Below are 26,019 nucleotides of genomic sequence, written 5' to 3' on the forward strand. Positions count from 1 at the left end.
CTTGTGATCTGATTCACGATGTATACCCGTCGACGGACGGTCACGGACAAAAATCTTTAAACTCCTTTCTTCGGATCAGATACGCTTAACTCGCTCAGATTCTCATCGTCCACCTCTAATGTTGTATTGCTCTATTTGTGCAATTCACGTGCGTTTCGCGTAAGGCACGGAGTAATAAGAAGGAGATCAAGCTCGAAGATGAAATATGGGCACAGTATACAGTAGCGCAACTCTTTGTCAGCACTTTTGATGTTGGTGAAGCCAAAATCGTAGCGCGCATGCGCAAGATGAGACATTACATACGGTAACGCCATCTAGACTTCTCTCTCAATTACTCTCTTAAGCGGGGAGCACAGACTCTTGCATAACGCATAACACGTAATGCATAAGAAAATGTACCAATCAAAGCCCTCCGTTTCCTTCCTTTTTATGAAATAAAGAATTCTGATTGATTGAATTTCTTATGCATTACATGTTATGCGTTATGCAAAAGTCTGTGCTCCCCGCTTTAAAGCGGGGAGCACAGACTCTTGCATAACGCATAATACATAAGGCATAAGAAATTCAACCAATCATAGTTCTTTATTTCATGGAAAGGAAGGAAACGAAGGATTTTGATTGGTTTATTTTCTTATGCATTATGTGTTATGCGTTCTGCAAGGCTATTGGCTTAGAGTTGAGGAGGAGGAGAGTTGCAGGGTGGAGAGTTAAAATCGTGCATATATTGTATACAAAATTAATTCGGTGACATTTGTTATTGTTTTTCCATCGAATATTAGTAGTATTTCTCATAATACTGAATGTGACATGAAAGTGCGAAGACCAAACAATGCAAACAATCTTCAAAATTTCGTGGTTTTTCGGATATGCACACACTTTTATCATTTCTCTCTGCACTAGTAAAAACTCACAAAACTAAAACAGAACTAATATAACCAAGTCCACCATGTACACGCACCGACAGGAATGTAAGGTATGATGAAACAGAGCCGCCATCTAGCGGAGCATTAGTAAATTAGAGTTCAGTGAGCAATTTGGCCGTGTTTTTCGAATATTTTTCCATGCCAGTTCGGCCTCCTTATCTCTATTCTTCATGATATCTCCACCAGTCTCCATTGTCATTGGCTACGAAAGAATATAGCGCGACCAATCGTTGCTGTTGTATATACTGCATATGTAGGCTGTGTTCCAAATTTACTGCCAGCACTGATAATGGCTGCATTCAGCGGACTCAACAGTTGAGTGAGCGTTCGCTGCTATTGACGTATTCTTCTAGATCTAAAATTATGATTGGACGATCTAAAAGAATACACCAATAACAGCGAGCGCTCACTCAACTGTTGAGTCCGCTGAATGCACCCATTGCTACAGTTTATGTCACGTGCACTATAGATTTTCAGTACTGGCAGTTAATTTTGGAACACAGCCATAATAAGTACGCTATTTTATTTCTAACTAGTGCTGTGTTCCAAAATTTACTGCCAGCACTGAAAATCTATAGTTTACGTTACGTACATACTATACATTTTCAACACTGACAATGAATTTTGGAACACAGTCTAGATGCTCTAACGTAAACTCGCAACGTCATATCATAATCATAACGTTTTTAAGTGCAATTTGAACTCAATTACCCAACCCACTTCACTCACGTTCCACTTATCGGTCTTATTTCTTGCTAATTATCTGTAATTCTTTCATCACTGTGATTCACATTAGAGTGAATCACATTGTCACTGTGATATCATTCATCACAGCATTTTAAACGTTTTAACCTCAACGTGCTCTCAACTCGCCTTATCTGGAATTCGATAATAAAAAATACATAACCTATAAAAATTAGTTTTCCTTTGTCATTTTTATTTTCTATTTCAGTTTATACACGTAAGTAATTGTACGTCATTATCATACTAAAAGCTTTTTAATTTTATATAATTTTTTTTATAATTAAGAACGAAGTTCGGACCAATATTTTTGAATTTTCGCGCCAATTTCCTTTTTTTTTTTTTTAATTAGCGTAGGGAATTGTAGGGATTTTTTATAACATTGGTAGGAGTAAATGATATTTACGTTTTAACCACACTGCTTCTAGGTTACCAACACTGTTGTGATCCCTCGGACAATGATGGCTGCTAGCACTTCACGTATAGAGGAGCTAATTAATTATTTTAAGTCACACAACAAAATTCGAGAACAACAGAGCCATTCGGCGAAGGTGCACAGCGTAGGGTGGAGTTGCGACGGCAAATACTTGGCTTCGGGCTCTTTCGACAAGTCTGTTTGCATATTCTCGCTATGCCCGGATCGTTTGGTTAGTAAACATAACCTGTAACGATTCCTTTCGCGCGGTGCGATTTACCTACCTATAAAATGAAAACTCCGCAGAATTTTTCATACACAGTATTTTATTTTAACCATTTTTCTTTCATTAATTATGTCTTTGTAAAATCGATAATTACGGTAGAGAACTGTATGTATGAATATTAATATACAACGGCCGATTATTAGGATGATTCAATATCAGACGATATTATAATAGCTCTTTTTTGGACGATTCCCTTTAATTTGTAAAAGAAAATGTAAATTTTGTTATTTAAGGAAGTCATATAAATATAATAAATTCAATAGTACTGCTTTTATTTTCTTTGGTGTAGTTATTCTTTAAAAAATTGAAATGGAAACAAGGATCAAGTGACACATTAGAATATCTTTGTGATTTTCTTTACAATTGTATCTGTTTGAAGTTAAATATCTTCTGAAAAATTGCATTTTAAATATTAAAAATTTTCGAATTAGAGAATAATTTATTGTTTGAAATACTATCCTTGAAAAGTCATTTAAAATTTTTAATTTTTAATATTAATTATTTATAATATTTATATTTTTAATATTAACATGATTCTAATCATGGATTTGATTATGAAGTTTTTAAAATAATTTTTTTTTTAATTTAGAAGCAGGAAACAACTTTTAGAGGACATGGCGGTAGCGTAGATCAGTTGTGTTGGCATGCTTTTAGTCCGGAATTATTATCTACTGCAAGTGGAGACAAGACAGTTCGCATCTGGGATACAAGAACGCAAAAGTGTACAGCAAATATTAGCACTAGAGGGGAAAATATTAATATATCATGGTCGCCAGATGGTAACACGATTGCTGTAGGGAACAAGGAAGACTTGGTCACATTCATCGACGCCCGGGTGATGAAAATACGTGCGGAGGAGCAGTTTAACTTCGAGGTAAACGAGATCTCGTGGAATAAGGATTCGGATACGTTTTATCTGACAAATGGCCAAGGTTGTGTGCATATACTTAGCTATCCAGAGCTAGAGTTGTTGCATGTGATCAAGGCGCATCCAGGTACTTGTATCTGCATTGAGTTTGACCCAACCGGCCGGTATTTCGCTACTGGATCCGCGGACGCGCTGGTCTCTTTGTGGGATGCCGATGAGTTGTGTTGCTTGAGGACATTCTCGCGACTAGAGTGGCCAGTTAGGACTATCTCCTTCTCATATGACGGACAACTTCTGGCAGCAGCTTCTGAGGACTTAGTCATAGACATCGGCGAAGTACAGACTGGTGAGAAGATTGCTGATGTTCCGGTAGAAGCAGCGACGTTCACTGTTGCATGGCATCCGAAACAATATCTCTTAGCTTATGCGTGTGACGATAAGGACTCTTACGATCGAAAACGTGATGCCGGTAGTTTAAAGGTATTCGGTTTTGCAAATGATTGAATTTCATTGTATCTTTTGTTTTGGATCGTGTTGTGCTCGAGAAATATTGTCATATTTCATAAAAGTATACAACAATATTTTATAAGTAAACTTAAGTGATATTTCACTAACATTATCCCGTAATGGAGATTACGTATGTGACATAAAAATTGAACTGTATTTAAAGCATTAAGAGCGATTATAAATGCAAACATAAAAATTTTTATGTAATTGTGAATATTAAAGATTGATGAATATTATAATTTGATAAGATATGATAATATAAATTTGATAAGATATATATGAAAAATGAGTGTTTGGAAAGAAATATTTTAATTTATGGAACATATTTATTAAAATTCTGAAAATATCAATATAAAAAAAATAACCACGTTTCAGCTGAACTTTGTACATTATCCTATCGATTATACTCGGAATCGATTTATTGATTAGAATTCTAGCGTATCAAGCATGAAACTTTTGTTGACCGTTCGGTCGGCATAGTTACCGCTTGGCTTAGCCATTCCAGCCATGTGAGTCACATTTTGTTTCATCGCATAGTCATCAGTAGGAACTGGGAACTTGCATTTCTTGCTTATCTCACTCTGCCTCCTCCGATGATCGTCTCGCTATGGCGAAGCAGAATGAAACAAATACTATCTGCGAATGTCGATATGCTCTTGAAGAAGATCTGCAAGAGACTCAAGACAGCTCCAATAATATCCCAAATATTCACGAGATCGATGAGGCAGAGAGCGAGACCGAAGAAATGGCTGCTTTAGACCAGCCAGATCCTTTTGCTTCGAATGAAGAAGGTGATGAAGTTGTGCAGAAGACTAAGGACACATCAGACAATGAATCCATGTATATAGGCGAATCTTTCTTCTCCGATGAGTCCTGCGACGAATCCGAAGTTACAAATGTCACATCAGGCTCGCTGAATACTTCTTCTCTAATCCATATCACTGATCTCCAACTCAGCCAGAGTTCGAAGGAACAGGACATTGGAGTTAGTGAATCAAGCTGGAAGGACAATTGCCAGGATGAGTCTTACTTGTCCAGTGACGAACTGTCTCGCGCCACCACAGCAGATAGGGATACATTTACCAAGTCGAGAAAGTGTAGACGGTGGAACATGAGCTTCACCGACGAGGAAATGCGTAAGATCGAGCGGGAGAACGAGCTGCTGCTGAGGAAGATTATGGCGCAACAGAAACCTCGGCACAAAATTCTTGGCGAGGGTACCGTTCAATCTAGGACTAGCAGTTCCGCGATAAATAGGAAGAAGTTGCAAAAGAAGATAGAAAATGATAACATGGTATGTAATTTCAATATCACAGATACAAAGTATAAAGTAGATGAATGGATGTGTTTCTGTATCTCTTCTTTGCTTTTGTAAGTAAATTGAATACAATAGTTGAGTTGTACATAACGCGAAAATTTCATTTGCAGCTACTCCTCAGAAGGATACAACAGGCGAAATCGTGCGTTTTCACGAATACATCGAAAATGGGTTGTAGATTGACCTTTTTGTAGAATTTTTACAATATTGAAAAGAATTTCGTTTCATCTTGTTAGGAAACCAAATGAGTCATATCAGCAGACCGAGATTTAATCAACTCCTACTGTAAGGAAAAAATATTGGGATATAAATCAAGAAGTTAAGCTTTATCATTTTTTAGTATGACTTCTAAATAGTCGCCGCGGCCCTATTAGGTTGTGCTGTCACAAGCTAGAAATGACACGTTGAAATTTTTTGCATGCCATTTATAAATAAAGAGTTTGAGTAAAAGAAAATAATGAGATCGCTTTAAAACATTTGTAAAAATAAGCCGAAGCTATCCTTGCTTCTCAATCAGTAAATAATAAATAGTTGTAAAAGAAAAAATACGCGTAAGCTTTTAAGCCTATTTTTGCTTCATATGTCTTTCACAAGTATTTTAAAGCGGTTTCATTTGTTTCATTCGAATTCTCTTTCTTTACAAATGATATATAAGAAACTAGTTGAGAGTTAAACATAATATTTATGTAAATGTCAGTTTTGAAACAACTTATGATGGATTTCGACTCTATAAAAAAAAATTCTCTGTAAAGAAAAGTTCGTACTTTCTCGAATACAAAACATTTTTTATGGCTTTTTTGTGACTTCTTTATTAAAACACAACGATTACCAGTCTTGAAGAATAGGTACACATTTCTTTAACTTCACATTTTGTGTATACGGCGCAATCTTGTAAACTCGTCTCTTGAAAATTGCTTGAAGCTATCTCTACAAGACTATAAAAAATCACAGTTCTCACTCATCTCAAATAACTTAATTATCACTCATGGTTAATATAAAAAATCGGGAACTCTCGGATATTGTGACGATTCTCTTTTTCTTTCTTTTTTTCCCTTGCACTATATCATAGACATAGTATGCATTACATACATATACGAGCAATATCGTAAGAGAAGAGAAAGGGTGTATTGTGTGTCAAGGAGCAAATTATAAATTTCTGTAGAAGTAATGTATAATGATATAGTTTCCTTTAAATTAATGTGTGCTGCGATTACAATATGAAACTATTTCTTTTTTAACTTTTTCTTCTCGATCTTGTAATTCCATATCTATATGTAATTCAGTATCTATTTCCATTTCAATGTAATTGATCGATCATGTGTTCACTCTTTTTATAACAAACCAAAACAACAAAACAAGACATTCGATTATCCTGCACGAAGTATCTTATCAGTAAATAATTTAAAATATTTCATCAGTTGTTTTAAATAATGAAATAGAAAATAAGTATTAATATCTAGATTTTGGTTTAAGAGACTGAAAATAATTTGTTTGAGAGACTATTCACCTGTGTTACTATTGTATAACATAATAGTAACAATTATATCACAAAGTACGCTCAGCGCAGTAGCAACAAAACATAACAATTTCTGATTCAAATATGTTATCGCGGTCGCGACAATTATTTCGCAGCCATTAAGACCGTCGTTATTATCTTTCATCAAAAAATTATGAAGCAAATATAAGATATATATACATATATATAGATATATATATACATATATATATCTCACAAGATAAAACCTTCAAAATTTCAAGTCATTAATTTTCGCGCCTCGTTTTCCACGATTCCGTCGATGATGGTGTCCATATTGTATTGAGCGAACGAAACGGATCAAACCCCGATCTTTCCTATAATGATAATCGAAAATAATTATAATTACGTGAAAATCAAGGTTTTTTTTTAGGGAGGTCCACATACATTTTCCATAATAGTAATCGTGAGAGGTATCGTAAGTCAGCCAATCAAAGCTGAAAGTTTTCGAAAATTCTTGACTGTGATTGGCTAATTCTTATGGTATGTCTTACGATTACGGTATGTTTTACGAATTTTGTGATGTCTTATGATTACTGTTATGGAAAGTGTGTGCGCGGTGTTACACTCATTAATCACGTACTTGTGTGTCCGTCTCAGATTGTAATGTTTGCGACATCATGGGAGGCGCAGCTGCACCCCAGGGTGCTGCAGCCCATACACCTCCTGTATTAATTCCCCATACACCACGTTCCTCTCCGACTGCTGCCCTAGTGTGTAATGGTTCCCAGTTCGTATCGACTGTCCAATTATCTGTAAGTATATAGATAGCGTTCGTGAATTATAATCTAAATTCCTATAAAGATAAGTATATTCAAAAATAAAAACATTAAGCTAAAGAATTAGACAAAGTATTATATAAGGAAAGTTTGCTATAGAGATTTAGAGTTTTAAGACTTATTATAATATTCATTATTAAATAATGTAATGTTAAAATCTAGTATCTTACTTTAACATTACAAAAAAAGATAACGAATTATTTATTTTATAAATAACAATAACACGTTACTTTTATAAAATGACGTTTCTTATCCCGCTTAATTTTTTTTTAAATAGGCTAATATACCTTTCAAGTCAGACAAAACAGGTTTCTCCGGAGTTTTTGGTGACTCCAATTGAAATCCGTTTGTATTCTCAGATAATAAATTTATCATAGGACTAGTGTCTTCCCATAATTGGCACCGCGTATCTTCTTCGGGGGTCTCCAATTCTACTAACGGTTCATCGGTTTCTGGAAGATCGTCATACGGCACCAGCTCGCATTCAAACTGCTGATAATTTGACAATTGAGAGTTTCATCACATGATATTCGATAAAGTTAATTCAAATTACAACTTACTGGATGTTCTGTAAAAGTATTGATGAAATAGCTATTCGAATGTTGCGATTTGGACTGCAAAATCGAAGGATCTGACTCGAGTGATTTATTGTTCACGGTTGTACTACAGAGAAGGACTGGATTTGACATCAAACTGTATTCTTTTAGTGTTTGCGACGACTCTTGCGCCAATTGAGATTTAGCACACTGAACGTCTTTAACATCAGTAAATACCGTGGATAGATTTGACGTGCTCGTTTGACTTTTGTGATTCATGTGATTTAAATTGGAAAATGATGAGACGATCTCTTGACTTCGCGCCACTACGTCGCTGAACTTGGCCCTGTTTTCGCCCCAACAGGAGGGCGGAGGCGGTAAGGGGGTGGGCATTGTTCCTATGATACGTGTTACATCCTCTTTTTGACTTACATTTCCATTTATAGGAGGAGCTGCAACGAATGAAAATAAATATTTTTATCTATAGATATATATATATATATATATACAGAACACGTATTATGGAACTGATCGGAATTATTCCGTTTGCCTAGAAAATACAACAATAATATAGAGAATAATTGAATAATTCCGATCCATTCCAGATAGTTCCATAGGATATACCTCTACTGTTTTAGCTAGTATTTTTATGTTCTACTATGATAGATGATATGAGTACATACATTTAACATTTTTTTTGTCAGCTACACATTGCACAGTCTTCTCCTTTCGTGGTGGATTCTTATTTTGACGTGATAATTTAAAGGATGATTCGACGGTACGCGAAGTATGAATATGATGCTTTGTGTTGGATCTAGTAGTGTTCGTCTTCCATCTATTTGGATTATTCTGCTTCTCCTTATCATACTCATCGTCATCACAGTCGCCTTCATAATTGTCCTTATAATCTATGCATGGCACAGGAGGAATAGATTGAGGTTTGCTTTTTTTAGATACCGGCTTTCTTTGCAGCTTCTCTTGTTTCCCGCACGGTTGATCAAAACTCTGAGAATAAATTATGAAAGAAAAATCTTTTTATAGATATCTAAAGAGAACTTATATCTCTTCACATAATCTAATAATTAATACCTTAATTTCGCGACAATTGTAAATAAAGTAGCAATAATTTTTTTGTAAACTTTTCAATATTTAATTTCGAAGTATTAGATTTTTATAATTATACTATTATCGACGTAAGATTTTTTTGAAATAAAAAGTACGTTTAAAAATAAAAAGTCATGATTAAGACTGTACTTAGACGGTCTTAAATATAAGATCCGATTATGAATACTGGCCTAGGACTTACTTTACACGATATCGTTTCATCGTGAGTTGAACTCTCCGTGGTCGTGGATGAGGTTTCTTCTTCCGAAAGATGAATTATCTTTTGAGTGCTCGCTGGTTCGAGCTTTTTTAACGAAACGTGATTATTTTGATTGTTACTGTTGCTTCCATTGCTATTTGTCTGTTTATTGCGCTTATTGTCAGACTTGTTAGCCCGATTATTATTAATTATCACCGCGTCCATTTGAATCTCATGATCATTAAATTTGGGCTCGTCCTTGATACTCGATTGCGTCGATTGCATTTTTCCTTTTCTATTTGACGTCGGACTCGATTTTGTAACCGTATTGACAGTATACTTTTTTTCTTGAATCAATTGAGTGTCCGTGAGTATATCATTTGTCATGCAATTGTCCGATTGAGCCTCTTGAACGTTATTTTGTTTCTTATTATTCTTTTTCTTTGACACAAACATATTTGTCGTATTCGCGGCGTTATCTACGTTAGACAATTCCTCGAATCGCTTAAAGGATAATAGATCCTTGGATTCTGTGTCCAATTTGAATTTACGTTCTTCTTCAGCGGACCAATCCGGGATCTTCAATCCTTTCTGCAAATCTTTATCCTTGTACTTTTTCACGTTCATTAACGACCAATCTGGGAATACCTCATCTCTTTTCGTCTTGCTTTTCTCGTCGCTTGTTACGGTTTTTTCGTTTTTGTTAGTGACACAACTGTTGCCATTACTACTTCCTTGTGTATTATTCGAGATATGGGATAGCAGCCTTAAATCCAGAGGCGGTTGCACCGAATTCTCCTTCGAGTAATTGGCCAGGCCTTCCCGTAGTATTCGGTCCGCTTCAAGGAATGACACCACGGCGACGCATAACATCAGTACCGACGAGAGGATAAGAGCAGCCTTCTGTACCGCACCTTCCCATGGCGGTCTAGCGAGCACAGACGCACACAAATTTAACGCGTGTGCCGGCAAAGTCGCCAATAGATTGAGTATCACCACGCCGTTCTCAACGTTCTCGCCGGCATCCGGTCCCATGCTCGTCATTACTAGCAGTTTTCGTTCCACGCGCGACAACGTGAAGTCCGGAGTGAACGCTATCTCGATTCTCTTAGTGGCATTCGGACTCAACTTGAAAGGTGTACAATCGAGTACCTTGAAACCATAGCCCTCACAATGCCAGTCATTGATGTAGAAACCATAAATTTCGATCGGCAGCTCTCCTGTATTTCTAGCCGTAAAAGATCGCTTTACGGTGAGAGTTGTCACAAGTTTATTGCGATCTCCTGGGAAAGGAAAACGTTATAAGAAAAATCTCTTCCTTTCGATTATGATCATTAAGATGAATTTAAAATCACCAAAAGATATACGTGGTGCAAGAAATGTTGATTTTAGAACATATTTTACGGATATAGTAACAGGACAAATAAATTAAGCACGCGAAAAGATGCAATTTTTTTCCGAAATTATGAGGCGAAAATGAGGAAACGTACATACGTTCACAATCTTTAAGATGCTTATCCGTCAGTTCGAACAACAGAGGCGTAGTTGATCCCGGCTTGCGATGACCGAATCTAAATTGTGCGCTCGCGCCTCGGCCGCTCATACGTAGGACTTCTAAAATAGTCATATTATTTCTGGAAAGCCAGTAAAACATGCGTCAATACATGGGGAATCAGCATTATATCTTCTTTCTCTTTCTTTCTCTCTCTCTCTCTCTCTCTCTCTCTCTCTCTCTCTCTCTCTGTTAACTTGCCTAATATATAAAAAACCAGACGACGTCGAAGTGGAAAAAGGTGTATATGCCATGCGAATCGTCCTCGTTTCCGAAGGATTTAAATATAAAGGAAATGATTGAAGCGCTATCGTTACGCCCCATTGTTTCTCAAATAGTTCTCGCTCATCCGCATTCTCTTCTAGTTTGAACTCTTCCGAAATCGTGGACAAGCATTCTGCACACACGGGTTTAAATCTGTGCGAACATTAAATGTTTGATCGTTAATTTTTGACCTAAATAAAAATGATTTGCAAAACGATTATCAAATCGATTACACACTTCATTGGCAAAGAGTGATAAAGACGCGCTCCTTGAGGATAACTCCAGTCCATCACCAGTTGGACTATCAATGGACTCGCACTCGGATTGTGCAGCTTGATCGCTCTGTACGATGTGTTTCCGACTTGTGTCAGTGGGAACATCAGGACACTCTTGTTCTTTATGCTACTGGAGCCTGCTAACAAGCTTGGCCAGTATGGCTTGATGTTTACATAAAATCTATGACTGCGCACTTCGGTCGTGTCCAAGCGCATCGTAATATTTTCCCAAGAACCATCCGCAGTGGAGTTGATAAAGCGCACATATCGCGTGTTTAAAAAGTTCAAGTCAGAGTCACGAGTGTGCGAAGGAAGGCTCATCGTGTTCAACCACTGATTACCCGCTGCAAAATAAAATTTAGTTATATAACTAGTTAATATAATAATTACAATGTAATCATAAAAACGCAATGCGTTCCAAGTTTACAAATAATAAAATACGGACAGATGTATCGCTTACTGTTGGTATCTAACGATAAACCTAGATAACACCGCTGCTTGCAAGTCACCGAAGGATCGATTTGTATTGAGCCAACATTATTTTCGCCTTTGGATATGACGGGCATTGTAGCTTCCTCCAATGGAATGTACTTTATCCTGTTGTCTCTGTTTATAGGCGCGATATGCGTCACTTCCATCGGTCTTGAAAACGTAGAATGCACCTTCACTTGTTGCACACAGATTGATCCCTATATGGCATTGAGAGATTACGTAAAGTTACTCAAATGTCTTGTTAGGGGTATTGGCTATGGAAAGGATTACAACTCACTGGGAAGCAATCAGTAAAAATAAGCTTCTTTAAGGAAATTTTGCCGTGTGCAACCCGCATGTACACCGGCAAAGTAAATCGCTCGTAGGTCGTTCGCACGAAAACATCGCCAACAATTGTGTCTTCCTCAACCATGGGAGTTTTCACTTTAATTTTAAAGATTGCCAGAAACTCTGGTTTTATATATTGCTGAAACAAGAATTATTATATATTTATAGAGAGAAAATCATATTATATAACGAACAAAATGTACATTTATTGTGTGAAACTCACATTTCCAGAATGACTGCATACAGTTATATTTCGAAATTCCTTATCCAACAAATCCGCAGGACCGTTTTGACATCCCATCAACTCTAAGACCGCACCAGGCATATTTACACCCCAGCTGTGTAGCTCCACATTGACAGGATTCTGATTCTCTAGTGCAAAAATTGCCTCGTTCTCAGTACCGCTTCCTACAGTACCGAAATTCATTGTTTCCATATCGTCTTCCTTCTCGCCTGGTATAATTTTTTTCAGTTTGCCGTCATAACTCAACACTGGAACTTCGGTCACCGATACATTTGAATGTATCAATATCGATGACTCCATTTTCACATTATCACCCTTTCTTTCTTTGGCAAGTTGTAAAGAAAATATATTGATCTTTTGTTCAGGTTTTATCACTCTAGGAGTAAAATCTTTTATCTGAAAGTTACAAATTTTTTTTATCTTAAAAGATCACTGAGGAATAGAGTTGAGAAATAAAAGATAAAAAAAAAGATCACGTTGGCTGACCGTAAAAAAATAACAATTCTTACCGTAAAAAGTGATTTCGCGTTCGAACACATCGTGACGTTAGTAATAGCTAACGGTAATTTAAATTTATTCACCACACTAAAATTCCGAGCTTGATTGGATTGTGGGGAACAATAATGAGTAATCGATGTGTTTACTTCTAATCCACCTTGCAGCACTTGGGCTACCCAGGGAATTGCTAATTTCTGACTAGAACCACCTGGGCCTATTGCTTTTATTATTAATTTACCTTTAAAGTGTTGCAAGTCCAAACCGGTTTTCCCTAAGAAAATTAATACTGAGTTATTCTAAATATTAACAATAATTACAAGACATTTTTCTATAGTAGGCAATGTTACATCTTACAATCGTAAACCAACATTCCAATTGCAATTGGTACATCTGTTTCTCCTGGAATTATTGCTGGCTCAAAATGCAGTTTTAATGCTTTTGATACAGGTGTATTTATAATATTCTACGAGAAACATTTTGTTTGCTTAGTAATATCCCAGAATTATTATTGATTTTCCTTTATAAATTGATTCTACACTCGACAAGATTTGATTCATTCGTACGACTTACCACAACTTTAATTGCTTTCTTGGCGGAATTTTTTAAAGCGATTGGATGGCGAATAGGTGGTTGTAATGATCCACCCATACCTAAATTAATTATTCCAGAACTTCCACCCCAATGAAGACCAGCTCCACTTTTGACTTCTACTTCAACTGCTACCACAAGAATCTCAGCAGTATTATTTACTTTAAATCTGCAACATACATATATTGCCAACACATTCAATTGTATATATTAAAATACGCTTTATAAAATACAGTTTATTTCATATTCTATATGCCCACCTAACATATGCCGTATAATTCTTTTCTGCGTAAGCATTAAAAGATAGTCTGATGATAGGCTTCGTTTGATAAGGTAAAATTTCCCATAATTCACGAGTGCCTTCCGGCTCGCCTGATGGCAATTCCAATTGAAATTCTCCGCCACTACTATATACTTCCATCACCTTCATTTATGCAATGGATAAAGGAAATATTATAAATTATATAACGTGACTGATACTTATATACTTATATAGTCCATTTTATATACATAATAATAATTCTTATAGATAGTATTTCTTGTCCATGTAGTTAATATTTACATACTTGTAAAGCTTCTGGATGTGGATTGTGCATATATATAAGTGGTGTAAAAGATGCATTTAATGGTAACTTGATATCAACTACAGGTCTGAGTCTATAAGGACTACTGACACTTATCCCTTTGACCTGCGGATTAAAAAATACTTTACTGTAATTATATGTATCTAATATATATATATAGATATATATTAATACTGTAACCGATCTAAACTTTTATTACCTGATACTTTAGTGTCCCATGTGAAGTATGTATAAAAAGGTGTGTATCAATGTCACCTTCATCTCGACCAAGGAATATTACATTAAATGTTGTATTCCCGAGCGGTGGAATTACCTGGTACAAAAAAGATATTAATTCTATAATTAAATATATACTTTCTTTTAAGTTACATATGATGTGAATTGGATATTTGAAAATTATAAATTAGCGCATCAGTATTATAAAGCATTATGAATATTAAATACATCCATGCTTCAATTTATCTATTTCTTGCTTTGAGATTACCGTCACACCGTTCGATAACTTACTTTGTTTTGAAAAAACGACGAATGGAAATGACGTGTATTTCCCGATATCGATGAAAGATGTACAGTTCTATTGTGATCTTTATTAAACATGATCACAGTTTCTTGGTGAGGAATACCAAGTTGTCTAGAAAATTACACTATTATAATTTAATTTCTACATGATCATCAAATTGTGCCAGATACTATGTTAAACAATACCTTTCTTTGAAGTCCAAGATATTTGGCTCAAAAGAAATGTGAGAGAATGAATCTTCCATTTTGTCTTCGTCCGATGCAGCATCCCTTAAAAACATGACAATACCATTTGACAATTAATCGGTACATTTTGAATGCAGTATTTCTTAATAGTGAAAATTGGAAATAGAAAAGGTATAAGAAAAATTAGTTTCAAATAAATTGATATAATAATTAAAATCTCTAATTTTTTTTTTTAAACATATATTTGTTTACTTTTTAAAATATATATAACGTTTAGCTATGTAATATACATATTGAAAAGGTTTATTTAAATCAAATATATTCTAGTCAATTCCTTTTTTTAGAATGTAACATAACAAAAGTTCAAATTATCTAATCTTTGGTTTGCTAATGGTTTTGCAAATTACCCATACTTAGCGAATGTTGTTATTCGTAAATCAAGTAAAAGTGTAACAATAAAACTTCAATAATAAGTTTATTTTAATGGTCGCAAATAAAATGTGGAGCTAGTAGATATAGACTAAGTATATGCCGGTATATGCAAAATTTCTTCTTATGTAATACAAAGAAGCTTGCAAGATTATTCATAATATGTAGGATAATCCTGTACAATCCCAAGATGAATACCAGAAAGGAAAATTTTATAGCAAATACCTTTCCTACTTCCACTCACAATTATTTTAATAAGTTTTATGCTTACCCAGCATGTACTGTATTAGCAAAATCCTATAAGTAAAAACAAAAATTTCAATACAATACCATCATTGTAACCGTTTCATTTTAATACAGAATGATTATTCAAAGATTAGATTTGCATTTTATTTTTTACTATTCTTACTTCTCCATAAATGAATTAATGTAAAATTCTTTAGGATTACAATAATAATTGTGTTAAGTATTCTTCTCGTGAATATTTTAATGTTAATATATTTACGTAACGCATCATGTACAACACAATGACTAACCTTATGTATAGATATTGGCATGTTATCCAAAAGATATTGAACATCGTTGTCATCTTGAACAAAGGCTACAAAGTACAAAAATTTACATTTATACAATTCAAATATGTCGCTGTTTTATTTCAAAAGTGATACAACTAAAAAACAATTAAGTTTTTTTAAGAAAAAGGAAAAACCTATTTTTCAACAAAAAACTTATTTTTTAATAAAATATTATTGACTAATTAAATATCAGTCAAAAGAGTATATTCTTAACATGATCAAATATCATTTTTGTCATTATCATTTCACAACCTTTATATATTTAAAAATTATTCTTTTTGGGTTGTAACAATTTTGACTACCTTTTATGAAGTTATGTCATTTTTAATAATTGATAGGGTAATATTTACTTAACTCATTCATAGGTAATAACACTAATAAATCAAAATTCATGTTTTTTTAATTATGAAAGAAGAAAATTTATTTACTTCTAGCTTTATGTATCAATCAAAGGAACTTGATTTACAATATATATTTTAACATACTTATTCATCTATTCACATACCTACTTATTTTAAACCTTCCATGTTCTTAAACTATATCTTGCCTATTCACTAATATCGTAAATCATTAGGTGTGTTTCTTTAGTTATATCATTTTTGAAATAAGGAAGCGATTACACAACTTTGAGGGTTGCGATCCAATTCATACTCATAACACTTATAAACATCATTTATCTTTGTTTAACATTAGATAATTAAGGATAAAATGATTCTTCAGTGTCTTAGGATGAATCAGACCACAGTCAAGAAATAATTGATAGGCTTTTAAGCTTCAAGTTTTAAATCATAAAAAATTAATCACAGTTGAATGTGAAGAGAACAATCGATTATGATTGGTCAATTTTTTATAGCTTAAGACTTAAAGCTTAAGTAATGGCTTATTGTAGAAAGCTTACATATATTAAAGACTACATACATAATAATTACAAATGCTAATTAATATTCCCATCAATGCAAAAAATCCAGTTAAAATTAAGTTTCCTAATTCAACAAAAGCTGCAAGTACATCTACAAACGTACAAAGATCGCAAACAAATTGCAATTGTAATCCACACATGATGTAGATATCGTTCTCGTTTAAAATTAATCTAGCATCGCGACAAATGTTATCCAATTCCCATGATAGAAGTGAAAACTTGTAACATAAGATGTTACAGTATGGTATAAACAAGTTCCCAGTAAGCAAGAAACGTTTTGAAATATTCCAGCGACATTACAACATTGCTGCAATGTTGCTGGAATATTTCAAATGGTTTCTTGCTTACTGGATAGGTGACAAGTAGCGCTTGAGGTTATACCGTTCCTTCATCGTTATTGCGATAATTACTCCAAGAAATTGGAAAGTGAAAAGTGGGAATCGCCGAGATAAATAGACAGAGGGTTGGAGAGAGAAAAAGAGATGTGCGCATCGTCGAAACGCGGATCGCGTGACGCGCGAAGCTCGCGGCGCGACGTGACCTTCATCGTCGAGATAGGCACATTGCCGATGGGTATCGCGCGGGGTGAAAGGCTGAAAGTTTAAAGCGCGGGATCGCGAGAGTGGGCTTTATCGCGCCTTGCGATGGGTGTCGCGTGTGCGCGCGGTTGTTATTGTTAAAACGCGGATCGCTTTGGCTCCATCGAAATGCATAGAAATAGTCATGTGGCGAAGAAACGGAGAGAAAAGGAGAAAAAGGACGAGGAGGGGAGAGGGAGAGAGAAAAAGAGGAGAGAAAGAGACACTCACCATTGTTGTGGCCGTGCAGCGACGGCCGGATTTGCGACGTCGCGTCCAATAGCGTCAACAAGAACAGACAATAGAAGACCTTTAACTCGAGCATAATAACACCGCGGTTAATGCTGTTGCACTGCTGTAGTGCTGTCGCGTCCGCTGCTGTTGCCGTTGCTCGTTATTTTGTCTTTAGCGGACATGAGAGTTCGCTTTCGGCCATACTCCAGTACTATCGAAGCGCGCGATATCGATTCTGCTGGCGCGTCGCGCCGCTGGACACGAACCCGCGGTGGGCAGCACTAAACACTAGAGATCCTCTAGATAGAGATCAGCCAATGCAGATCACTCCGTGATTGGCTGAATTGGCTCTGCCATGGTGGAATTAATGGGTGCATTCAGTAGGTGCATTCAGTACCACGACCGCTCACTGAGCGCTCAGTGAGCACTTGTATCTGTTTGGTCTATATTTTTAGTTCTAACGGAATATACCAATAAGATGCAAGCTCTCACTGAGCGCTCAGTGGCTACGTTTACACCGTGCGCTTAGTCCGCGACCTATACGATAGGTGTCTTTGTTTAACCTACAGGATAAACAAGGACATCTATTGTCGCGGCCTAAATGCACGGTGTAAACGTAACCAATGAGCGGTTGTAGTACTGGGCGAGTTCAAGACGGCAAAGCGGCTAGCATGCTTACCGAGCGATTGAATATGATTGGTTGGATCTATAAGTAACAACCAATTATGTTCATTTGCTTGGCGAGCAGGGCACCTATCATGGAAAAAATCGGAATAAATTCCGATCGGAATTATTCAATTGTTCCCTAGATTTCTATTGTGTTTTCTAGAGAAAACGGAATTATTCCGATCGGAATTCATTCCGAGACATGTTCCATAATAAATACCCAGGCTAGCCGCTTTGTCTACTTGAACGCGCCCACTGAATGCACCCAATGAAAGGTTTATTCGCGTCGCAAGATCCAACATGCTCCTACCACAGCTCCTATTTAGAGTGCTGTTTCAGGGTACGGTCGAGTTGCCGCTACGAATGTTTTGAAGCATTTGATTAACCAATCAGAAGAAAGAATATCACTCATTGACCAATGAAAAAATGCTTCGAAGCATTCGTAATGGCAACTCGACCGCACCTTCATAGGCACGGAAAACGGAATCGGAACACGGAATCGGAAAGGTGAAGTGGTAGGGGCAACCAATCAGCATCGTTCTGTTCCGATTTTAAGTAGCCTGACTTCCCATGGGATATATTTTTCGGAAACGGAAATTTTTCGTACTGTCAATCATCAGTGATCACTAGCGATTAAAAATAATATTGAAAAAATTCAACTAAAAGGAACATTGAAAAGATGGAAAATGTCATCTGTAAGTATTGTAATTACATGTATGTTAAATTATTTTATATTAGATTATAATGATGATTTTGCATACATTTCTAACCTAACACCATATGTACAATATGCCAGATACCCAGAGAAAACAAGGAAGTAAATATTATGTCAATTTGACGCCATTGGTTACGTTTACACCGTACTACTGATAGCGATCTGACTTATATCGTGACCCAAAGTAGGTCTAGTCACCAACCATTTACACCGAAAGGGACTTAAAAATTGATTGGGTCCACGCTGGTCCGAATTAGAGCCATCGTATTTTGTACAAATTATTTCCATATACAGCATTGTACTCGCGAGTGCAGTAGGGCTATTGTCACCAAGCTCAGTTAACTTAACTGGGCCAATTAATCCATCGGAATTGACCAATCTGTCAATTCTTCAAATAAGATGACAAATGCGATTGGTCAATTCCGATGGACTAATTGGCCTAGTTAGATCAACTGAGCTTGGTGACAGTTGCCCTTAGTTGAGGAGGTTAAATAACAGTGTTTGTCAATGACATTCGAAATGTCACATTTCAAAAAATACATTATATTTTTTCAAAAATTTATTTTACCTAAAAAAAGAAGAAATATTCTTTCTTTGAAAATTATGCGAAAAACTTGGATTCGACAATTGCGCAGGAAGCAAAAAGTAATGTTAATGGAATATGTGAGGATGTTTTCTATGCCTATCATTTTAGAAATGTATTTTAATATGATACACGTTGAAAATAGCATATATGTGACGCATACTATAGTATTTCCCTAGTTTTTCGTGTGCGATATTTTTCAAGAATAAGGGCCCTGGGCAATATCGTATATGAAAGACTAAGGAAATACCACAGTATACGTTACGTATACTATAGTATTTTTTTAGAATTTCGTATACGTTTCTTTTCGAGAATAGAGGTCCTGGGCCCCTATTCTTGAAAAGTATCGCATACGAAAAACTAGAGAAATGCTATAGTATATGTAACGCATACTATAGTATTTCCCTAGTTTTTCGTATGTGATATTTTTCAAGAATAGGGACCCTGGGCCTCTATTCTTGAAAAGTATCGCATACGATAAACTAGAGAAATACTATAGTGCACGTAACATATGCTATAGTATTTCCCTAGTTTTATGTATGCGATACTTTTCAAGAATATAGGTCTAGTCACGTTGGTCTAGTTCGCGTTGCTTGCACTTTTGGCACTCGGCATCTTCGCTTTCTCTCTTTTCAAGGCCAAATATATATCTATCTCATTTTAAGTGCAAAATATTTGGGGATTTCATGCAACGCGAACAGACCTTAAGCCGGCGGCACACGATTCTTGTTTTCTTACTGGATTGCTAGCTAGAATAAATTCTTGCCACCGTATTGGCTACGATGCTGACACTATCAGTACCGCGGCTAATACAATGGCTGCGTTCAGCAGACTCAACAGTTTTGCAACCGTTTTATGATTGTCTGTTGAGATAGGACCATTCTTCTAGATCTAAAAGTATGATCCAATTAGCGCGAAGGAAACTTCCAACAGTTGCAAAACAACCGTTCTGCTGAACGCAGCCAATGGTAAGATTCTAATCTAGCTAAGAATCCAGCAGAAAAACAAGTATCGTGTGCGGCAGGCTTTATGCTGGATTTACACTGCATCCGATTTTCGTCGTACGACGAAAATCGAATGCAGTGTGAATCCAGCAATAGAGGCCCTGTTGTCTACTTGTATTAATGGTCGTATGTGGTTGCATTGTGAAGAAAAACTGAAGAAAAACTGGAATTCGGATGTCGAGGGAAGACTGATTAACAAAATCTTTACAATTTTATTAAACAGAAAGGAAAAGTGATATAGAATTAAACAAGGTTAAGAATATTGGAATTGGAAATAGAGACGTCCTTTTTACATGACCTAAAGGAGAAGTTAGACATACTTAACCCTCTTAATCCGAAAGAGTCTTAAAAAAAAAAAGAATTAGATGTGATTATAAATCATTCATGTGATTATAAATCGATTATTGTAAATTTTATGACGTTTTGTAACTGAATTTGATATTATTTTGCTCTGAATTACAAATATATTTTGTTACAAAACTTGTAAATTGACTTTTAAAAAATGGGTAAACCATCTTATGGTAAGAATTTAGTAGCTCGATATAAAAACGATGATTTAGTTCAATTTACAAATTAGCATTTATATTGTTTAGGACAAAAAAAGGAAAAGGGAAAAAAGTTATCTTGGATGTATCGAAAGAAGGCTAAATTGAGAAGGGCAAAGAGTTCTGAAGTAAAAGTAACTGATACTGCAAATGTGAACGAACAGAATTCTCGAATAATTGTGAAGAATTTATCCTTTAAGGTATATATGTCTGAATATCTTGTCTAATATAAGATAGAAAAATTAAATGTATTTTAATTATGGAAGGAAGAATTCCATCTACTAATGTTTTATTCTTTTCACATAAATTAATTTGTTATATAACACTTAAATTTTCTTAGACAACAGAAGAGGATGTAAGGAGATTTTACGAGCCATTTGGTGAAATCAAAGAAATAAACTTTTTGAAGCGTCCAGATGGAAATCCAGTGGGATGTTTCATAGACTTTAAACGTGTTGAAGATGCTTCAAAAGCAATATTTAATACGAATAAAAAGGAGTTCCTTGGTATTTATAAAATCAGGCTTAAAAAAAAAAGTGATTTTGACATATACAAAACATGCATTGTTCATTTTAGGAAGGAACATAAGCAGTAATTGGGCTATATCAAAACTCAAATCCTCCGAAAAACTTGAAAAAAGTCTTGCTGAAAATCAAGAAGTTGATAAAGAAGGACTTTCTCAGGATACTCAAAAAGAAAACGACAGTAGTAATACTCAGAAAAAGATCACAAAAGAGAAGAATAATTTGAGAAAGCAAAAGATAAGAAAGTTACACAAGATAAGAAAACAGAAAAAACGAGCCAGGATTGTAATAAGAAATTTAGCTTTTCAGGTATTTGTTATGTATTGTATGTATTATGAAAAATATTTCTTTTTTAATACTTTTCTCAACAGTTGAAAGCTTTCAATTTCTTTGTAGATTACAGAAGATAATTTGAAAGAACATTTTGCTCAATATGGCGAAATAGAGGAAATAAAGATTTTAACTAAATCTGATGGTAAATCGACTGGAGTTGCATTCTTACAATATAATATTGTACAAAATGCTGCAAAAGCTATACATTATGCAAATATGCAACCTCTTTTAAACAGGCCTATGATAGTCGACTGGGCTGTTCCTAAAACAAAATTTTCTCAAAACAATACAGATGTGAAGGTAGAAGTCAAAACTGAACCTATTGACGCAGATGAAGTACATAATATTTCAGAAATAAATGCATCTTTTAACAGTAAAAATGACATTAGTGATTTAGATGCTGAATCAGATAGGTATTTAAAGTTTGAACTGTGTTAGAATGTAAATGGATATTATCAAGATTGGTAAATGTTGTCAGCTTTACTTTTTTTCAGTAACAAATGGATAACGATATTTTTTGGATGATGGTAATGATTTGACTAATTACTTTTATCGTTACTTTCTAGCTAACATATGAATTAATTTCTAGCGAAAAATTGATTGGCTGCTGCGTTCACAACATATGTCAAGGTCATTGAAATTGGTGGTCGGTTTTAATCTAAAGTTTTACTAAAATCTTAATTTTTTAATATACATTTATCAGGTTTTGAGTCTTACTCTTTGAATAGAAAATAGAATTCTATAATTTTCTATTTATGTTTACCGCAAAAATTTGTATATATTTTATTTTAAAAAGTAACGAGAATAGTAACGACTCATTACTTTTTGAATAATGGTTACTTTTTAGAAAAAATAATGGTAACAGCAACAAGTTATAAAGTAACTTTGCTAATCTTGGATATTATCTATATATTTCTTAAACTGTTTATTTTAATTTTCTCTAAATAATTTGTTTCTCTCTATCTTTCTTTTTAAAAAATAGTTTTACAATTTCTAGAGAAGTGGAAAGTATAAAAGAAGAGACTGAATCTGATGATGAGATAAAAATACACGAAGCAGATGATACTGACAATGAAGATGAAAGTGATGACAGTAATGATGATAATGATTCCAATGTTGTAATTGATAGATCTGTTATTAAGGAAGAAGACATTGATCAAGAAGAGAAATATTCTACAAAACGTCCAGATCGAGTGTTTAATGACATTAGTGAAGGAAAAACAATTTTTCTAAAGAATATACCATTCTCTGTTAAAAATGACGAACTTAAAAAGTGCATGGAGCAATTTGGACCTGTCTACTATGCTCTCGTGTGTATGGATCCTCTGACTGAATATTCTAGAGGCACTGCATTTGTTAAATTTCGAGTAAGAGTAGTTCATTTGATAAATGTTGACAATAATGGACTCAACTCCGAATACCTTGACCTTGACAATTTATACAGACAATTTATTTTGAACGTATAATATGATAATAGAAGTGCATGCAGTCTATATAAAGTGTCACATAATTATAAAATATTTATTGTACTTTTTTGTTAATAACTTATTAGCAAAGGACGAGCGCGGGGTAAAATCTTTTGAAGATCATTCAGAGTCATGATTTTGACAATATAGGTTTGTTTACGTCGCATGCTCCAACATGTTCCAATATGTTCTTACCATAGCTCTTACTTTCTCCAATGCGCTTGATACAGTGAGTAGGAACTATGGTAGGAGCACGTTGGAGCATGTTGGAGCTTGCGACGCGAACAAATCTTATATGTCAAAGTCAAGATCATCGGAGCTGGGTCCGTTATTGTCAACATTTACCGTTGATTTATCTTTAGATGTATATTTTTAATCCTTTAATTTAATTTTGTTTATTATTATTATAAAAAATATTTTATTGTGCAGCGTATTGAAGACGCCGAAAATTGTTTGTCAGCTGGAACTGAATTACGTTTACGTGACCAAATAATTGAAGCCCACAGAGCATTACGTAGAAATGAAGTTGAGGACAAAAAGAATTTAAAAGAAAAAAAGATTAAAGATTCTAGAAATTTATATCTCATCAAAGAAGGAGGTAATGATCTGATTTTAAAATATTATTATGCTATGTAAAGTAATTTTAACATCGCCGTTGTCGATTTCCAGTTGTGCTGGCCAAAAGTCCAGCCGCAGCAGAAGTGTCAGTATCCGATATGGAAAAACGTTTGAAATTAGAGCAATGGAAATCACAGATGTTACGTAACTTGAATATGTTTGTATCGAGAGTACGGCTGGCTGTTCATAATTTACCTTCCAATTTTGATAATGAAAAACTTAGACAGTTATTTAAAAATCACAGTGGTCCTAAGGCCATAATTAAAGAAGTAATTTTATTTAGAATATATAAGTGTTACTATTCCAATTACATTTTATATAGGCATTAATTAATTTTATTTGCAATTTTGAAGGCGCGAGTTATGCGTGATTTCAAAAACGTTGATGCGACGGGGAAAGGAAAATCGAAGGAGTATGGCTTTGTTACGTTTACCACTCATGAAGATACGCTTAAAGCTTTAAGAAGTATAAACAACAATCCAAATATATTTTCTAAAAGCAGAGTAAGATTATAATTTTATTTTTATTATTAATCATTTTGATCTTTCATATATTAGTTTATAAATTTGATATAGAGACCTATAGTTGGATTCTCGATAGAGAATCGTATCTTGGTGAATGCGAAAGAAAGAAGAATTCAGAAAAGTCGCGAGCATAATCCACTGTGGTCTGAAAACAAAGATAAAAGGAAAAATGAGGACAAGGAAGAAGTCCCAACTAAACGAGTTAAAGTCAGAAAATTAAATGATCAAGAAGAAAAATCATATGCAGGCATGACCAGCAAATTAGGTCAAGATAAATTAAGGTCAAACTTTAATCTCAAGTCACAAGCCGTATTACATACGACGACCGTAAAAAAACAGAAGAAACTGAATAAAGCGGCTAAGCAATTGAACATTGTAAAAAAAGAAAAGATAAAGAAAAGACAAGACAGCATGCCAGTAAGATATTAATTATGATTTTTACACTTCATTTAATTTAAATACAATTAAAATAAATTTAAAAAAAATTTATTTTAGTTATATAGAATTTTCTGATTTGTGAATTTTGTTGGCTGCCTTTCAATATTCACTGTCAGTGCTAAAAATCTGTAATATATGTTACATGCATTATAAATTTTCACTATTGACAGTGAATATCGGAATACATGTTTTATAACACTTATAATGTCATTTTTGTTTTAGTTGAAAAAAACGAAGAAGTTTGATGCAGATGATGCAAATTTCAATAAGCTTCTAAATAATTATAGAAATAAGTTAAAAGGAATTGATTTGAAAAAGTCGAAATGGTATGAATCCTCGACTGGATCTTAATATGAAGTAAGATGAAAAAAAATTGAATATTTTGTACAATAACATGAACATTTAATTATGTAGCATATACATATATGCATTGTTATTCCTGTAATATACGTATAAACTAAAAGATTTTTAGTAATTAGGAATTTTCTCTTTACTGATTATTTAATTCCTACTATCTTGATTCCTGTTAAATCATTTTGTCAAAATAGAATATTTAGGCCAGCATTCATAGTTAGTTTTATAAGACCGTCTTAAGTACAGTCTTAAGCTATTACAAGCCATAAGCCAATTGGAGCCGTGTAAGCAAATTGATTAATGGGCTTCTACAATAAGCCACTACCTAATCTTTAAGTCTTAAATCGTAAGAAATTGACCGATTACAGTCGAATGTGAGAAGAAAAATTGATTATGATTGATCAATTTCTTACGGCTTAAGATTAAAGCTTAGATAACGGCTTATTGTAGAAAATCCATATAAGACATTATTTAAAACGGTTTTAAAATAAAAACCATGAATATTAGTCTATATGTATTTTTTTCTCTTACTTAACATCGTATCTACAGATATGTATCTGTTACTATAATATTTCCTCTTCCTGTATTCGCCCTTTTACGAGCTCCACACTCTCACTTGCGAGCAATATTTTGTCAAATATCTAAATATTAGATAAATATTGTATACTTCAGCGCGAAGCAAACTAAGCAGTTCATGACGGAAGAAGTCCATGATGGTATCTCTTCCACCATAAAACAGTTTTCTCCCTTTAAAAAATATGAAACTTGAAGTTTT

General features: G+C 34.5%; 4 protein-coding genes across 8 annotated transcripts; 3 read left to right on the forward strand and 1 right to left on the reverse strand.

Moving 5' to 3' along the window:
- Positions 1-2,121: 2,121 nt before the first annotated feature.
- On the forward strand, positions 2,122-3,804 carry tex (THO complex 3 homolog tex). The gene is made up of 2 exons (XM_018444444.1): positions 2,122-2,311; positions 2,955-3,804. The coding sequence occupies exons 1-2, from the start codon at positions 2,123-2,125 to the stop codon at positions 3,735-3,737; spliced, it is 972 nt and encodes a 323-aa protein (XP_018299946.1). The 5' UTR covers position 2,122; the 3' UTR covers positions 3,738-3,804.
- Positions 3,805-4,113: 309 nt separating this feature from the next.
- LOC108720441 (cilia- and flagella-associated protein 97) lies at positions 4,114-5,600 on the forward strand. Its single transcript, XM_018444446.1, has 2 exons — positions 4,114-5,034; positions 5,169-5,600. The coding sequence occupies exons 1-2, from the start codon at positions 4,348-4,350 to the stop codon at positions 5,250-5,252; spliced, it is 771 nt and encodes a 256-aa protein (XP_018299948.1). The 5' UTR covers positions 4,114-4,347; the 3' UTR covers positions 5,253-5,600.
- Positions 5,601-6,783: 1,183 nt separating this feature from the next.
- Tmem131 (Transmembrane protein 131) lies at positions 6,784-17,737 on the reverse strand. 4 transcript variants are annotated; one of them, XM_018444500.1, is made up of 23 exons: positions 17,472-17,565; positions 15,705-15,769; positions 15,440-15,465; positions 14,740-14,823; positions 14,542-14,665; positions 14,234-14,347; positions 14,017-14,139; positions 13,711-13,874; positions 13,433-13,619; positions 13,217-13,325; positions 12,874-13,133; positions 12,344-12,760; positions 12,071-12,259; positions 11,762-11,990; positions 11,264-11,645; positions 10,964-11,179; positions 10,705-10,844; positions 9,214-10,493; positions 8,591-8,912; positions 7,932-8,359; positions 7,659-7,863; positions 7,176-7,345; positions 6,784-6,909 (listed from the first exon to the last, which is right to left on the reverse strand). In XM_018444500.1, the coding sequence occupies exons 1-23, from the start codon at positions 17,563-17,565 to the stop codon at positions 6,820-6,822; spliced, it is 5,418 nt and encodes a 1,805-aa protein (XP_018300002.1). In that variant the 3' UTR covers positions 6,784-6,819. The 4 variants fall into 4 exon arrangements, with proteins under 4 accessions (XP_018300002.1, XP_018300003.1, XP_018300004.1 ...); XM_018444501.1 differs by having other exon boundaries at positions 6,820-6,909; positions 14,740-14,824; positions 15,444-15,465; positions 17,472-17,737; XM_018444502.1 differs by having other exon boundaries at positions 6,820-6,909; positions 7,659-7,860.
- A 571-nt stretch (positions 17,738-18,308) lies between these two features.
- On the forward strand, positions 18,309-25,258 carry LOC108720462 (RNA-binding protein 28). 2 transcript variants are annotated; one of them, XM_018444487.1, is made up of 11 exons: positions 18,309-18,835; positions 21,036-21,187; positions 21,328-21,493; positions 21,564-21,820; positions 21,908-22,257; positions 22,842-23,211; positions 23,740-23,908; positions 23,980-24,197; positions 24,282-24,431; positions 24,504-24,869; positions 25,113-25,258. In XM_018444487.1, exons 2-11 carry the CDS (start codon positions 21,071-21,073, stop codon positions 25,239-25,241), a joined length of 2,292 nt encoding a protein of 763 aa, XP_018299989.1. In that variant the 5' UTR covers positions 18,309-18,835; positions 21,036-21,070; the 3' UTR covers positions 25,242-25,258. The 2 variants fall into 2 exon arrangements, with proteins under 2 accessions (XP_018299989.1, XP_018299988.1); XM_018444486.1 differs by lacking the exon at positions 18,309-18,835 and adding an exon at positions 20,926-20,963.
- The last annotated feature ends 761 nt before the right edge of the window (positions 25,259-26,019 follow it).

The sequence above is a fragment of the Mycetomoellerius zeteki genome, unplaced genomic scaffold, assembly GCF_001594055.1.
Source record: "Mycetomoellerius zeteki isolate Tzet28-1 unplaced genomic scaffold, Tzet1.0 scaffold150, whole genome shotgun sequence".
In the NCBI taxonomy this organism is placed as follows: Eukaryota; Metazoa; Arthropoda; class Insecta; order Hymenoptera; family Formicidae; genus Mycetomoellerius; species Mycetomoellerius zeteki.